At 28.8% G+C, this 16,738-nt stretch overlaps 1 protein-coding gene and 1 long non-coding RNA gene across 7 annotated transcripts in view; both read right to left on the minus strand.

Moving 5' to 3' along the window:
• Positions 1-16,738, minus strand: part of LOC124494581 (uncharacterized) — a 109,485-nt gene that overhangs the window by 10,051 nt on the left and 82,696 nt on the right. For all 5 annotated transcript variants that reach the window (XM_075729288.1, XM_075729287.1, XM_075729286.1 and 2 more), the window contains 9 exons: positions 12,963-13,292; positions 12,754-12,864; positions 12,356-12,559; positions 9,851-10,240; positions 7,584-7,946; positions 7,162-7,461; positions 2,294-2,752; positions 1,301-1,935; positions 106-316 (listed from right to left, as the gene is read on the minus strand). In XM_075729288.1, coding sequence (XP_075585403.1) covers positions 106-316; positions 1,301-1,935; positions 2,294-2,752; positions 7,162-7,461; positions 7,584-7,946; positions 9,851-10,240; positions 12,356-12,559; positions 12,754-12,864; positions 12,963-13,292 — 3,003 coding nt within the window. The remainder of the gene's footprint in view (positions 1-105; positions 317-1,300; positions 1,936-2,293; positions 2,753-7,161; positions 7,462-7,583; positions 7,947-9,850; positions 10,241-12,355; positions 12,560-12,753; positions 12,865-12,962; positions 13,293-16,738) is intronic.
• LOC124494585 (uncharacterized) lies at positions 14,470-15,563 on the minus strand. Of its 2 annotated transcripts, none has more exons than XR_006959225.2 (2): positions 15,481-15,563; positions 14,470-14,941 (listed from the first exon to the last, which is right to left on the minus strand). It is a non-coding gene; the product is annotated as an uncharacterized LOC124494585 (long non-coding RNA). The 2 variants fall into 2 exon arrangements; XR_012832123.1 differs by lacking the exon at positions 15,481-15,563 and adding an exon at positions 15,102-15,236.

Below are 16,738 nucleotides of genomic sequence, written 5' to 3' on the forward strand. Positions count from 1 at the left end.
AAAAATTTTTCCGGAAACTAACATTTCTTTACATTGATTTATAATAATGATAATAATTGATAATTGATTGACATTTACAATATACTGACATTAACAAACACTTACATTGGATAATGTATCGACATTTGATGGCATTGATCTTGTATATTGTTGGTGGTACCACCGACAAGGCATACTTTTTCATGTTCAGTTTGATCACATAAATCGACATCATTGTCATCATCATCATCATCGCCATTAATATCCATGATGGTCGTATCAGTTTCGACGATAATTGAATCTTTTGTTGAAATATTGCCAAGCTGTTTTCTGTTATCTATATATGAAAAAGATATAGAAAAGATTTAATTTATTAATAAAATATATACCGAACGAATAAATTATTTTGTATATTTGTGTAGATAATGAGATATGACATTTCATTTGGTTCAAAGGTCTCTAGGGACACGTTCTTTTAGAGAAAGTTAAAAGGTTGGTTTTTTTTTTGGTTGCCAAAGCAATCCAAAACATATTTTTGTTGTTGTTGTTGTTGATGATGATGATATAACATTGGTGCCAAATGCTAAGATCATTAACTACATATGGCTATTATATTATATATAACGATATGAATCAAGCGCATTACTTCTTTCGTATTGAAAATTTGTCGAAGAATTTGTAAATAAATTTTAATATATAAACCAGAACAATGCAAATTTGATGGCGCTTTATTATATGTATCGATCATAATGAATAATAACAGTATTAGTAGTAGTGTTGATGCAACATTTGTGAATTTTTATATTTCACAAATATTCAATTTCCAAATATTCAGAAATATTTTTGTTGTTGGATCGATTTTTATCATAATAATCATCATCATCATCATTATTATCCTAGTATAGTGCACGATAAACATTTTGAGCCGGGTAACATTCTGTCGCCTGAACAACAACAACAACAGCAACAACAAAAATATTTCATTTGAATCCTCTAATATAAATATGCAAATAAACGTTCCAATGAATTTGAATCAGAAAAACAATTGGAATTATCGATTTAAACATGGAACGAGAAAAAAATGAACCTATGTTGTGTGTGTGTGTATATATTGAGAATTGAATCAGCAAATTTATTATTATTATTATTATCTGAATGTGTAAAACCAATGCGAATCTTTTTTTTTCTCTCTCTCTCTTGCGAATATATATATCCGTTTATCGTTTATGCATATTATCAAATCAAAACACGAAATGATGCACAGCATGGGAACTGTATATGGTAATAATCGTAAAAAAAAGTTTTCCATATTATTCCATACCATTGTTTTTGTTGTTGTTTGATTTTGAAATTGTTGTTGTTGTTTTTTTGATGGTGATTTCTTTTTGAATAACATATTGCTCAAATCTTTTGATTCATGATGTAACGTTGATGATGATGAGGATGTTTGTTCATGTTTGATTCGTTTCAATTTCATATCACCATTAGATGTAATTATTGATGGTGATATTGTTGAACCAATGGCCAATAATGCATCATTCGCCGAAAGATCAATTGATCCATCAATATTATTATCATCATCATCAGCATTATTATTATTATTATTATTGGCTGTGGTGGTGGCCATCATCATTGTTGAATTTGTTCCATTCAATGATGGACGTGTAAAGGCTACGGTCGTTTTCGTTGAAGGTGATGATGACGATGATTGCGGTGATTGTTTTTGCTGTTTGTTGTTTCGCCGTTTACGATGATTATTATCATTATGATTATTATGGCCATTATTATTGCCACTACAGTTATTGATACCGGTACTACGCGATCCATTTGCATTATTATTTCCGCCAATACGGCTACGTATAAGTAATATTAATATAATCACAGTTATGACAATTGTTGCAACGATTCCAATTAAGATGCCTAAAATAGGATGAACAACGATTTGTTCGAAACTTCCTATAAATTATCATAATATTCATAAAAGAAGAAAAAAAAATAATACAAGAAAAGTGAATTAGACTAATCATTTGGCATTTGGTAATGATAATAAAAATGTTATTATATATAATTCTTGTCCACACGTTTATATGTGGTTACATGATTGGAGCAATCAATGATCTTTACTTCTATTTTTAGTTGTTTGTTTTGTTTGATTCTAAGCAAAACATCAACAACAGCATCAAATGTTCAATTATTATAATCATTGGAATGGATCGAAAATTGGAAAAAAATGTAATTGTACACTATAATAATTTTATTATATGCATGTGTATGTGGGCATTCATAGTGTACACATTGAAAAAAAATCACGTACCACGAGCTGTATGTTTTTCGGGTGAAGATAACGTGACCGCCGACAATGAAACAGAATGTGAACGTCCTTTGGCATTAGTTGCATATAATACAAGTGTATAGGGTGTACCCGGTGTTAACGAACTGACAATAAAATTTGGCTGCGATGAGCTATGATTTGAATGTAACCGTTGTGGATGTTGTAATAATGAATTACTATTGATCGATGTTGTTGTTGTCGTTGTTGCGATACTGGCTGATTGCGCAGCTAATGTTTGATCCACAACTTTATTATTAGCATTAATGATAGTAGCACCATTACCAATATTAGATGATGATCCAAGATTAGTTGTTGATCCAATATAAACTTCTAGATTGAAATGTTGTCGTAAGCCACCATCATCACCGGGTATACATTCGACTAGTAATGTACTCATGGAATGATTTGTGATAGCGCAACCACGAACAGCATCAGGCCGACCTATTTTGTATAGAAAAAAAAATTTATGAATAAAAACAATTCCAACAAATGATAATTGAAATGTATGAAAAAGTTCAAACCAAAATCAATTAAAAAGTTTTATTCAAGCACACACACATTAGCTGTAATTTGATAAGGCCAAATTGTAAAATTATGCCTTTAACCAATCATGGTTTTATCAACCAAAACTGGAGCCAAAAATGACGATTCTTTGGTTCCTTAATGGGTTAATACAATAAATGCTAATGAATGTGGATGAATGGAAAATTTAAAAATCAATTTCCTTGATTACGTTGACATTTATTAGCATTCGATTCGACATCATCATCATCGTGTTTGGATAAATTCAAGACAATAAGATAACGATTTTGTCAATGGCACACATGTCTTTTATATCAATCACAGTACAACATTGATGACAATGTGTGTGTGTTTATAATGTATGATGATTGAGACTTTGATTAATTCATCCGACCATTTATTGACAATTAATTGTCTTTTTCTCAATTCTTTTATTTGTCGGGCGGTTTAAAATTACTCAGTTGTTCAACTGAACATAAAAGATTTTCAATCAACGATAATTCAATGTTTTCACAGTATACAAAATGAAATCGTTAATTTGCCAATTTTTTTTATTTGCTAATTGATAATTGTGAAAAATTGAACTAAAAATAAACTAAAACCATTTTCAATTATAAACGACAAATTCAAACAAAGAAAACCATCTATAACAGGAATTTAACAACGATTTGATATAACAATAATAGCTAACAAGGAAAAAAACAACTACAATTTTTTCTTTTGTCTATTTTCAAACAAAATTGACAAAGCAAATCGATCCAATTGGAACAATGAAACACAAAGAATAATGAATAATGCTAATTAACATTTTTCATTCAAATACATTCATGAAGATTCAATAATTTTTTTTTCAATTTTCACTATGATTCAATCTAACTGGTTAAGGCGTTAACGTAAAGAAATGATTGAAAAAAATACACACACACACACACACACACATACAGTGAATATAAGTAGATTGAGTTTGTAGAGGATATGAAAAAAAACGATAAGTTTTAACACTCATTCAAGCACATCATCACCATTCGTGATCAAATTATTCATTTCGCAAAAAAAAACGAAACGAAACGAAATAAGAATTTTGTTCATTACATTCAATAAATGACTTGTTATTTATACAAAAAAAAAGATTAACCAATTCATGCGTAGATTCTAATTAAATATCGTCATCATCATCATCATCATCATTGTAATCACCAACATCGTCATCATCACAAATCTTAGATTTTTTATCCTCTCTTTTTCTCATCATAATAATCACAATGCTGTAGTAGGGAAAAAAAGATCATTCGAATCTCAGTGGCTATTGATTATAGTGAAAAAAAAGAGAGAAAGAAAAAAGAAAAAAAAATGAAACTGATTCATTTGCCAGAGAATCGTAATAAGCTTCATGTGTTTGTGTTTGAGCGAGCAAGCAATTCAATTTCCTATTCATGATTTTTCATCACATACACTATTATCGTGTATTAGAGTGTGGAAAAAAATTTTCCCTTCTTTTTGTGTGGGTAAAAAATGAATTCGGCATCATCATCATCATCAGAATACAAGAAATAGTCATGATGATTATTCGTTGAAAATGGAAAAAAATTTCGGGATCAAAACTTATCGATTGATGATAATTCATTCATTTTTTTTACAAATGAAAATTCTGGGCATAGAATTCAAGTCATGAATCATATCGTCATCCACAAAACAGCAACACTGAAGTGTAGTGTATGGAAAAAAAATAATTCAATGAACCCTACGAACGGAACAAAAAAAAATGTGACGAAAAAAAATCAATTTTTTTTCACAATTCTTCAAAAATAATATCATCCAACACTGTCTCTTTTTAGTGTAAATGTCGACCCACCAATAATAACTGCAAATGGAGAGACAAACAGAACAGAACTGAAACGCAAAGTTATAAAATGAAAATCTTGTTGTTGTTTGATTCTTCATCAAATTATATTGGATTGGAACATTGAAACGAATCAATCGAACAATAACAACAACAAAAAAACGTATTCTAAATAAGTAAATCTTATCATTTTATTTTCATCATTTAATTTCGTTCCCTTCTCATCTGGCGGTGATATGTGTGTGTGTGAAAGAGCGAAAAAGATACTGGGATTTTGCCCGAATAGAACGGAAAAAAAATCGATTAAATGATTTTTTTCTCGCCTTTCTCCATAATATATTACAAACTGAAGATTTTTTCCAATTCTTAAAATGATTATGATTCCAAGAACTTCTTTTCCGAAATTAAAAACAATAAAAAAATTTTTCAATGATCATAATTACAAAATTCTTATCACTGTATTTCCGTTTTCAATCGAATCAAATCAATATTTTTTTTGTTTTTTTTTTTGAAAACAGAAACAGAAAAAATTCAATAATGAACTTTTCCATTTTTTTTGTTATCAAGATGACTTATCCAAATATTATGTTGATCAATCTAAAGCTATAAATATTCAATGAGTGTTTCAATGAAAAAGAACGAGATCGATTCAACAAATTATTTTTTTTCACATAAAGATTTTTTTTTTGAATTTCAATTGTTCAAAACCCAAAAATGATTTTTTTTCGACGTTATTGTTGTTGTTGTTATTGTCATCATCATCATCATCTAACCGACGATGAAATTGACGACAATCAAATTTTTTTTAATGGAACAGAATGAAGCAAAGAGAAAAAAAAATTTATTTTCTTATTGTGTTTGCGATAATTTTGGCCGATTTCATATGGGAAACAACACACAAACACAAACGAGAGGCAAATAAAAATTCGAGTCAAAAACAGAATATTTGGAACGGAAAAAAAATTGTGTATGTGTATGTGTACAGTGTGTATAGTGAGAAAAGAAAAATGAATTCAATGTGAAGATAGTATATGTTAGTGGAAAAGTATATATGAAATGGATTCAATTCATTCGCAGATGAAAAATGATTAATATCAGTTTTGTGTAATACATAACCATATATACATATACAGAGATACAAATACAGGATGTGATTGTGATGAACAAACTATTCTAAGATATACGCGTATACAGAGAGAATGAGAAAAAAAAAATACAACATCCTGTATTATATTTTTTTTATGAAAATTACACACAAAAATAAACTAGATTACTACTATCGATTTCCGGTCTATTCGTTCCAACCATTGCCAAACACACTAACAAACACCATTCGAAGAAAACGATAATTAATATGTCTTGGAAAATCTAAAAAAAAAAAAAAGTTTTATGATGTTCAGCTTCAGAATTTTTTTTTTGTCAACATCAAGTATTGGAATACTAGGAATTTAAAATAGAAAAAAAAATAATCCAAGCTTATCTGAACAACGAGTTTGTCATCCGAAAATCAACAACAAGAAAAATTTGAAATCAAATATATATATGAAAAATTGCCAGAAGTAACACAAATTTTTTTTTACACTCAAATTCATATGTTAACTTTCAATGATTTATCCTATTGAACTGTAATAAAATTCTGTGACCCGAAATCCATTGAATGTTAACAGCAGCAGCAGCAGCATTGAATTTGTCAAATATTTTTGAATTTTTTTTTGCCTTAAAATATTACTATCGTTAAAGCGTCAAAACAAAAAAAAAATGAAGAAAAGAAAGCAATGGTTTAATGGATTCTAATACATTTTGGTTGGCAAACTAAATTTCATTTAATATGTATGCAAAAATAAAGCATCAATGTCTCTGTTGACGAAAAAAAATTGGAATTTTTGTTTGTTTGTTTGTTTATCTGTTACATGATCATCATTTCCATCATCATCATCATCAACGTCAAAGCACAAGTTCCATTATATAATCAAATGGGGCATATAGTGATGAAAAAGACCACTGAATTTACCTGAATATAACAAGAGTTTCTAATTGCAATTGATGTAAAAAATGGAAAAAAAAGAGAAAAAGGAGAGAGAGAGCTAAAAAAATTGGCTTCAAATTAATGGCAATGGAGTAGAGAGAAAAAAAAGGTAAAAGTGAAAAGCTAAATTAAATTAACTATAAAACTAACAAACAAGAATGAATGAATGAATGAAAACAACTAAAACTAAAGATAATGATAATGGGTGTGTTGTGTGTGTGTCGAAATAAATAATTCAAAATTCTCAAAAAAAAAAAAAAAAAAAAAAAAAATAAAACACGGATAAAAGACAAGAATTATTTCTTGTGTATTTATGTGTTTCTATTATATATCATAAAGCTAGTACACGATGTGTCGAGACGATGAAATATCAATCTTTTACATTGAAAATCTCTTTCTCTTTCTCTCTCTTCTTTTGCAAACATTTCATTCAAACAAGGAAGAAATTTCGTTAATACTTACCAGCGGGTACAACGCTATAAATGCAAGGCTTATTCTGTATTCCAATACTGTTCTGTGCTAAACATGACAATGTACCATAATCAAGTGAACTTTCTGGTCTATAAGTAGCAATCGATGTTGTTGCATTGACAGTGAATGAAGCCCATTCTACGGATGTTTCACCACTGCCCGATGTATTTAATGTCCAACGAAATGTCAGATCAGTTGATGGTTCAGCATCGACTTCACAACGTATCCGTATCTGTTCATTACGTGAAACACCATATTGTAATTTTTGTCCCGGTTTACAGCTTGGTGCAACTGAAATTGAATAAAATAAATAAATAAGTTCGATGCTAAAAACATTGTTTCAACAATAACAACAACAACAACAACAACAGAAAAATGCCAAAAACATTCGCTTCAACAATAACAATACTTACAGTTAACTTTGAGATATAATGGATCGGAAACGGTTTCACCTTGTTCATTGAATGCAACACATTGATAACGTCCACGATGTGAACGATGGACTTTTTGTATCACTAATGATTGATTTGTCATAATTACAGTGGATCCTATAGCCATCGATAATGATGACGATAATGTCGGTAATGTCGGATCATCTGGCAACATGTTTGGATCACCAGACATCAATGAATGAATTGGACGATCTTCATGTAGCCACACAACTTCTTTGACAGGAGGATTAGCTTTAACATGACATTCCATATATACGTCGCTTCCTTCACGTATTGAATCAATTTGAATATTCGTACCGAAACTGATTCGTAATTGTGGTGCAACTAGAAAAATAAATAAATAAATAAAAGGATAAAAATATAATATGTAGTTGAATTATCAAATGGAAAAAAATTGAATATTCTAGTTGTTTCAAAAAAATGGATTTGACGATTGCTATTAGTGGCTGAATGAGAGTAGTGAGAGTGGAAAAAAATTTGAATCTGCTATGATAAATAAAAATAATATAATAAAATGTAATAAAAATCGATATACTCTAATGCAATCTGTATATATGGAACACAATAGTTGCGTTGTACGTGAATATGAGAAGTTTTTCTCTTTTTTTTTCTCCCATGAGAAACTTGGCCAAGATGCTTCAAAAATCAATCGATCGATTGATTCATGAATAAGAGCAAAAAAAACGAGCGGTTAGTTGTAGCGGATACATGAATTCATTGGGCTTGTTTTTTCACAACAAATAACAATGACAATGACAATGACAACAACAATACCATCAATAACACAAATAATAATAAACAAACAAACAAAAAGGTTTCAACAAAACATTTTCGATCCATCGAATCAATCATCAAAATCTGTGTTCAAGTGCAACCTAGTAGTTTATATGAAAGATCCGATCATTGATGAAAGTGAAAAAAAAATTCATTTTAGCAATATTCTTAATGTCAAAAGTGAAATTTGATTTTATTTTTAATTTAGAAAAATCATTGAAAATACCTTATAATTTGATTGACGTTTGATTTAATCGTAATGTTGCGTAAGCGTTCACAATAATAATAATAATAATTTGATTGAAACAAATTAGATTTTTTTTACTGTGATTAACCTAAATTCATATGACCTTGAGATTCATAAGAATAAAATCTTGTTAGAAAAGAAAAAAAATCTAGATAATGAATGGCATCGATCTGAATTGTTCATTATTAGTTTTTCTATTAGTATGGCTGCACTAAACTAAACATAGTGAAAACGAACCAAAAACCAAAATCAAACAAACAGAAAAATCAAATCAAAAGAATTGGTCAGAAATCTTGTATATAATATAATATGTGTTATTATTGGTTAGAGAAAGAGCAAGAATGAAAAGCATCTAAAAATCAATAAATCGATTGAATCCTGTCACTATCATCAAATAACATTGTTGCTTTCAGCACTTTTCTTAACAGTTTTTTTTTCTTTGCATTTGCAAGATGGCCAAAAAAGAGAAGAAAAATTCTCATTACATCTAAACAAGAAATAAGTGTACAAGAAGATAAATACTGTATATATTATACAAAGATATATTAGTGGTCAACATTGCCATCATCATACAACTACCTTTGTGTCATTTACATTATAGAAAAGAATTTGACCACGTTATAAAAAAAAATCACGCTTGTCTTGATAATATAGAATAATCTAGTACCCACATATCATCATAGTCATTCAAAATGAAGTGAAATTTTTTTTTATGTATATCCAAAAGCTAGTAAATGTGTTTGGTAAAAGTTTTGAGTTTCTCATTCAATTCAAGCAACAATCAATCAGTAAAAAAAATCAATCTAAAAAAATATAGTGTTGATAACTCTACCAGAATTTTCTTTCTTTTTTTTTATTGGCATCAAATTCATCAATTTTTCAGCTGTCGCTATTTGTTTAGAATTCGGGCGATCAAATCATATGGATAGTTTACTCCCAGATTCATGTCAGTTGTGTGTTCTGTTCTTGTCAATTGATTTATTTTTCACGATTTCTTTTCAATTCAGTCCAGTCTTTTCAATCGACTATTCAATTTTTTTTCATTCAAAAAAAAAAAAAATACTGTTAGCCGAATATGAATTCTATTGGCCTAGTTTCAAAAAATCGCCTTTTATATCAAGTCGTTTTTTTTACATTCGTTCTTTCGTCCGTTCATTTATTTATTTGTCCATTGTATTGATGTGGTCAATAATACAATATTACTTACATTGTACATTGAGTAATCGTTCATCTTTTAATGCCGTATGTGGCATCGGCAAATTGTCTGCCCGGCATGTCAATAATTTTCCATTATCTTCAACACTTGGTACGAATACAATAGTCGATACGGTTGCATTACCATCTTCATTGACGCTATCACGAACATTTGAGCTAAGACGTTCATTGCCTAACCACCATGATATCTGTGCGGCTGGCCTAGATCCAGTACTTTGGCATTGAAATTCAGCTTTTGAACCGGCCGGAAGTATAAATGAAAGTCTTGGATCAATCATGAATGTCGTTGATGATGTTATTGAACCATTGTGCGATGATGATGATGATGATGATTTTGATTTCAAATATGATTTAGGCAATATTTTCACATCAATTGGACGAACTAAAATGATGACATGAAAAAAAAAACAAACGATAATAGAGTTTAAATCAATTAGATAAAGACAAATTATATATTGAATGCATAGCTAGCTATATATACTGTATTTTGTAAAAAATTGCATAAAAGGAAATTGATCGACAACAGTCAAAACAGGAAGCAAGTGATTGATTTCTATTTGGGTCTCAGTTTCTATTTTCATGATCTATGAAGAATTTGATAGATTGATGTAGCGGGGCTAACTGATTTAACAAAAAAAAAAATTCAGTGTTATATATTCTATAGACAAAAACAATCTTATCCATCCATCTACAATTCGATGAATTGTTTCCTTCATAAAGAGAAAGAACGAGAAAAAAAATTCCTTCTCTTCATATTGTTATAGTCTGTCAAGTTTGTTTGTTTTAGTAAAAATTCAATGTAGCGGTAAATCGCTATAATATCCTTTTCAATTTTCATTTTCATTGAACGGATCCAGAAAATGGGAAGTGAACACAAAAAAAAAACAACAACAACAACAGAATTCCAACAAACACAAATCGATAATTGTAATTTTCTATTTATATAAAATAAATATGCCAACAACGAGAGAAAAAAAAAATGACAGAATAAATGTCTATGTGTACTACACACTTCATCATTTGTACAATTTTGTTTTCTGGCGCTTACTAACAAACATAAGGTCTCAAACAATGATAATGATGATGATGATGATTGTCATGAAATGTCAATTTTCCTAAAACACTCAATGGGATCGACATTTTTGTTAATATCATTTTTTTTTCACAATATTCAATTTCATTTTTGTTCAGTGTATACAATATTTGTTGCCGGGTTGATGACGAAAAAAAAAATAAAATGAAATGAAATGAAATGAAAGTAAAATAAAATGAAAACTGATTAAAATTGTCATCATCGTTGTTGGAAAATGACTTTTTTTCAAAAAAAAAAAAAAAAATTGAACAGACTCCAATGAAAAAAACAAAAGAAAAAAAACTTGAATCTAGTGAAAAACGAAACAAAGATAGGAAAAATATAAGTAAATAAATAAATAAAGTTGACGGCTAAAAATTAAGTTTTCTCTCTCTTTCTCTCTCTCTCTGTTTTTCATTCGGATTGTTCAAAGCGTTCATCCAATTTGTTGTTTGTTGAATCTCAGAGAGAAAGAGAGAGAGGGAAGGAAAAGAATAAACAACAACAATAATAAGCTGTAAGCAAAGAAGAAAAAAATTAATAACAAAAGACTAGTTTTTTTTTGATTCTTTTTTTTCAGAATTCTTTCGTTGTATAACTGCTCTTTATACTGGCTGGCTGGCATTTTTTTTTTTTTTTTGTTGGATCGGCTCATTCTCTTTTGTTTTGGGTGCATCTCTAAATGGCTTCAGTTTTTTAAGAAGAAACAAAAAGATTCATCATCATCAATTTATCTATATATATATCAGTGATGGGTTGATGTAGTTTTTGTTGTTCTTAAGACAGTGAACGAATCAAAAGATTCAAAACGTACAATGATGACAGTGACAAAAAAAAGAGAATACAAACATACAGAATGATTCAAATGTTGACTAAATTTGTCAAATTAACGCAAGTTTTTCAACGAATTGACTGAATCGTGTAGAAGAAAAAGAGAGAGAGAAGAAAATTCTTGGTGAAATGTAAAATTTTCTTTTCGCTTATACTACCGTTTTAAAGATTTCCTTTCTCGATGAATGAAAAAAAATAAAGATAAATTTAGTCAAACAAAAAAAAAATGAACAACCATAAAAGCTGAAACAAGATGTCATGATTCTATCCTGAAAAATCTGAACTTAGATGTGAATAACAGTAATAAAAAAAAATTTAAAAAATGAAAAATCACTAACAAATCACTTCGACAACAAGGTAAAATAGATACAGCTACATAAACCGATGAAGAATTTCAACAATAAATGATGTTTGTGTGTGTGTGTGTGCGTGTGTGTATGATTTAAAAGAATTTAGACGAAAGTAAAAAGTTTGAACAAGCGAATATTTATAGATTGATGTTTGATGATTTAAATTTTAAAAGATAAAGATGAAAAGATAGGATAGTGAATTTGTCAGTCTGTGTGTGTGTATGTATGTATGTGTTCCACTTACGATTCATATCCAGTATGACTGTTGCGCTGATTGGTTCAGTAACGTTATTATTCGAAGCACGACAAGTCAAAATTGACATAAAATCAGATCGATTTAAATTACGTATATTTAATTCATTTCGTACAAGACCATGTGGACCAATTGTATATGTTGAATCGATGAGACGATTTGCCTGATACCAATTTACAGATGGTGAAGGTTTTCCTGTGTTTTGTTTGCAATGTTTGGAAAAAACGCAAAAACAAACAATGAATGAATGAATGAAGATAAATGGACAAATTGAATGGTAACAAAAACAAAAACAAAACTATTGGAACAATGGGCTCCAATTAACTCAAGCAAACAATGATCACGAACATCAAATAACAAAATTGACAACACACGCAACAATAACATACCTCCTTCTGCTTCACAAATTAAAATCACATTCGAACCTTCATCATATGGTCCGATAACTCCTTCTAGTTTTTGTCCTTCAACATCCATAATTAGTAATTCTTTTGGAGGCACTATTTTATAAATAAGAAAGAAAAATCAAAAAATTGACCAAAGAAATTCCAGATCTGTAATAAATGCTTCATAATGCCATACAAAAAAATTAACATACCTGTAACATTAAGCAATACAATAACATTTTGTGTACGTGATTGACGAAAATCAACACGGCAACGATATTCAGCAGCATCCGATGCCATTACCGGTTTAATTCGTAATACTGGTGGTTGTTGTTTCATATCGAAATAAAGGCGTTTACGCGATTCATCCGATGTGGTATGGATGGCTTTCGATAAAGGCACATTACGGGCATCAACACGATATATTGGCACACCGGTATCGCCACGAAACCATAATACTAATGATACTTCATCTTCTATCCACGTTGTATTGCAAGGAATGTCTACTGAGCTACCGGATACTGTCGATACTTCGGTTATGCCTGTCATTTAAAAAAAAATATAAACGTTAATTAGATTCATCATAATTCATTTCATCGATTTGATTGTAAAATTTAAAAATAAAAAAAAAGTTTAAATTTGATTGTTTCAAAATTTCTATGGGGAAAAAAATGATACAATTATTCAAATTTTTCACAGAATTTGATCAATTTAAGGTGAATTCGTTGGGTTCTTTGAATTATTTTGAACAATCAAAAAAAAAAAAAAAAAAAAAAAACAAAAAAACAAAATCAACGAATTCTCTGGTGCGGAATGAAAAACGATTCCAACGACAACGAATGGAAAAAGAAGCCAAAAAATTACTTTGGGATTGTACGGCTGAATGTTGAGGAATGTTTTTTTTTTTTTATTTACAAACTAAACACTCATTATCATTAAAACACGATCGATCAATATGTCAGGACTGCAAAAACACACACACAAAATACGAATGAACTTAGATGTAGTAAATTCTTATTTATATTTTGCGAAGAAAAAATTTTTCGTTTCCAAAACATTGGATCATCATAAAATTTTTTTTTTCTTAAAAATCAACTTAAAAAACAAACAAACTAAAAAAAAAAATTTCACAATTCTGAATGCCTATTCAAACCGATCAAGCACAATCTAGTCATCATCGGTGGTATAGGAACAAAAAACAACAAAAATAAAATAAAAATAAAAACATCCAGGGATTACCAACACAGAAAATGAGATATGATGACAACTAGAATTTTTTTATTTTATTTTATTTCTTTTTTTTGAATAAATTGGAGAAAAAAAAACATGACTAAATCAACCAAAGTAAATCACATGAGACCATAGAACTACTATAGAATTTCTTCCTGTTTTACTCTTTTTTTTTCTTTTTTTTTGTTAGGACTTTTGGTCCGAAAATGGATTACACAATTTCACAATAGTATAGACAACAACAAAATAGACACACAAAATGCATAGTAATATAATGTGAAACCTTTTGAAAACAAAACAACTTGACTTGATGAATGTTGTGTATGGGTTAATTTACAATATAAATGAATGGGAATAATTTATTATATTATTTTCTATATCTAAATTGATACGTCCAAAATCTTTCTATGTATATAATAAATATATTGGTTTTCGAATGAATTATTGTATCATCTCACTCGAACCAAAAAAAAAAAAAATAAACACAAATGAATTGAAATCAATTTATATTAGGAATATGTGAATTTCAGAAGAGTTGATTGGCCGATTTTTTTTTCATTCGATATTTCGGTCAAGCTAGGTTATTTATATACCAAAATGATTCAGTGATTGGTACACATTTGTCATATTATGGACCAGTGGCCCAAAATGCCAAACAACAACAACAAAAACAGAAACATCATATTGGATCGAATCAAGAAATGAAAAATAATATAATAATCAGATAACAAGCCAATGTGTACGAGATGAATGAATGTTCATAAGTAAGCATAAGGTAAACTTTCAAAGTTTCCCGGAAACCAGAAAAAAAGAAGAAAAAAAATTTCCGAACGTTTGGCCAATTGGAATGTTCAATTTACGCGTCAATAATTCATTTTCACCATACGAATAGATTACATTTCTCTTCCTGTGTACCATAGGTTGTTCTGGCCCAATATTGGGTGAAATTGAAATAAATAGCCTACGATGTTAAATTGAAAAAAAGGGACATTAGGGGCAATTTTTAATGTATTTGATATAAAATCGACAATAACAAAAAAAAATCGTATTTCAAAATAATAAAAAACAAAAATTTTTGATGAAAAAAGTCTATATAAGTCTAATATGAAAATCAAACTCACAATTAATCACATCATATTGAATTTGGAAAGAAAAAAAGATAAATTTTTTTTCAAACACAAAAATTTGGATTCATTTTTTTCCAGCTTTCCACGACCTAACCATATATGGACCATTACATAGATCTATTCCAAAATAATCTGAAATCTGCATTCATTCTAATTCATTAGCATTCAGTATGAATTCGAAAGAATGAAAATAATTATGGCTGAAAAAAAACTCGAGATCATAATGAAACATTGAAAATTCTCAAAGCGAAAATGTTTTTTTTGCCTATATGATGATGATAATGATGATACAATTAAGAATTTCTTCATTATGGTGCATGAATTAATATTGAAATGATGATTGCTAACATATGAAATGAAATACAATACATACCAACAAAACGTGAACGAAATCAACCGATAAAAATTCAATTATCTTTACATCATGAAAAAAAAAGAATATTTGGGAAAAAAAACACTTTGTCTTGATATCATTTGAGTCGTTTGTTTTGTTTATCATTTATACAACAATTCAGATACAACACATTCATATATGTCGTTAATTTTTTATTCGTTAACAATATCTGTTTTTGCCATTGTCTTTATATATTTGATCATCATCATCATTTACAAATTATGTATCGATGAGAATAATGACGATTGTTGTTGTTGTTGTTATTATTATTGTAAGTAATAAGTATCGATAATAAACGCGTGTAAATGTTCATTTTTTTTTTTGCTGTATGTATTGTGAATTTGTTTCTTCTTTCATTCAGTCAATATCAGTAGCAATCACAACATTTTTGTTTTTTCAGTAATCGAATAATCATTGAATCGTATCGAATCAGATTCATTTTCAATTTGTACCATCTAAGACAAAAAAAAGACGATAAAAAATTACACTACCATCATCATCATTAAGAAGATGATGTTCAGCTACTATTCAGAAATTGACTTTGTACCATTTTGATTTAATTGTTGTTTTCGTTTGTGTGTGTGTGTTTGTTTGTTTAGACATCTCAAAAAAAAGAACAAAAAAAAAACAAATGAAACGATTCATTTTCCAGCCAAAAAAAAAAATTAATTTGGAATATAAATTATCAAACAGACAAATTGATCGATTCGATTGGTTTCAAAATACAAAATTCTCCGTACAGGTTATTGAACTACGACAGAAAAAAAAATTTGAAAAGTAATAGAATAATAGAGTGGAAAAAAAAGTTGTACAGAAATATTTTCCTTTTTTCAAATACATCTTTTTTTTCACAATGAAATTCTAAGTACGATGATATATTTATTCGAGAAAATATCTTCAGGATAAATCAAGGATTTTAATATTTTTGTGGTATTAAATAAACAACATGAAAAAAAAATTCTTAACAAAAAAAAACGAAAAGAGTGAATCGATTTCAAATCGTATTATGTGTGAGTGTGTCTGTTGTTCATTTGTTGTAATCCAATTTTTGTAGGTGTTTGACTGTTGAAAAATTCTTTCTATAAACCTTTTTAAAAGCAGTGAAACTGAATTCAAATATTCAACCAACATAACAGATATATAATATTCTGACAACAATTCTTTTTTTTCTGTTGTCATGACTTATTCTATTCAAATTATTGAATGCTTGAATTGTTGTTGTCAAGATGAGAAATTT

This window comes from Dermatophagoides farinae, chromosome 3, assembly GCF_024713945.1.
Source record: "Dermatophagoides farinae isolate YC_2012a chromosome 3, ASM2471394v1, whole genome shotgun sequence".
NCBI classification, from domain to species: domain Eukaryota; kingdom Metazoa; phylum Arthropoda; class Arachnida; order Sarcoptiformes; family Pyroglyphidae; genus Dermatophagoides; species Dermatophagoides farinae.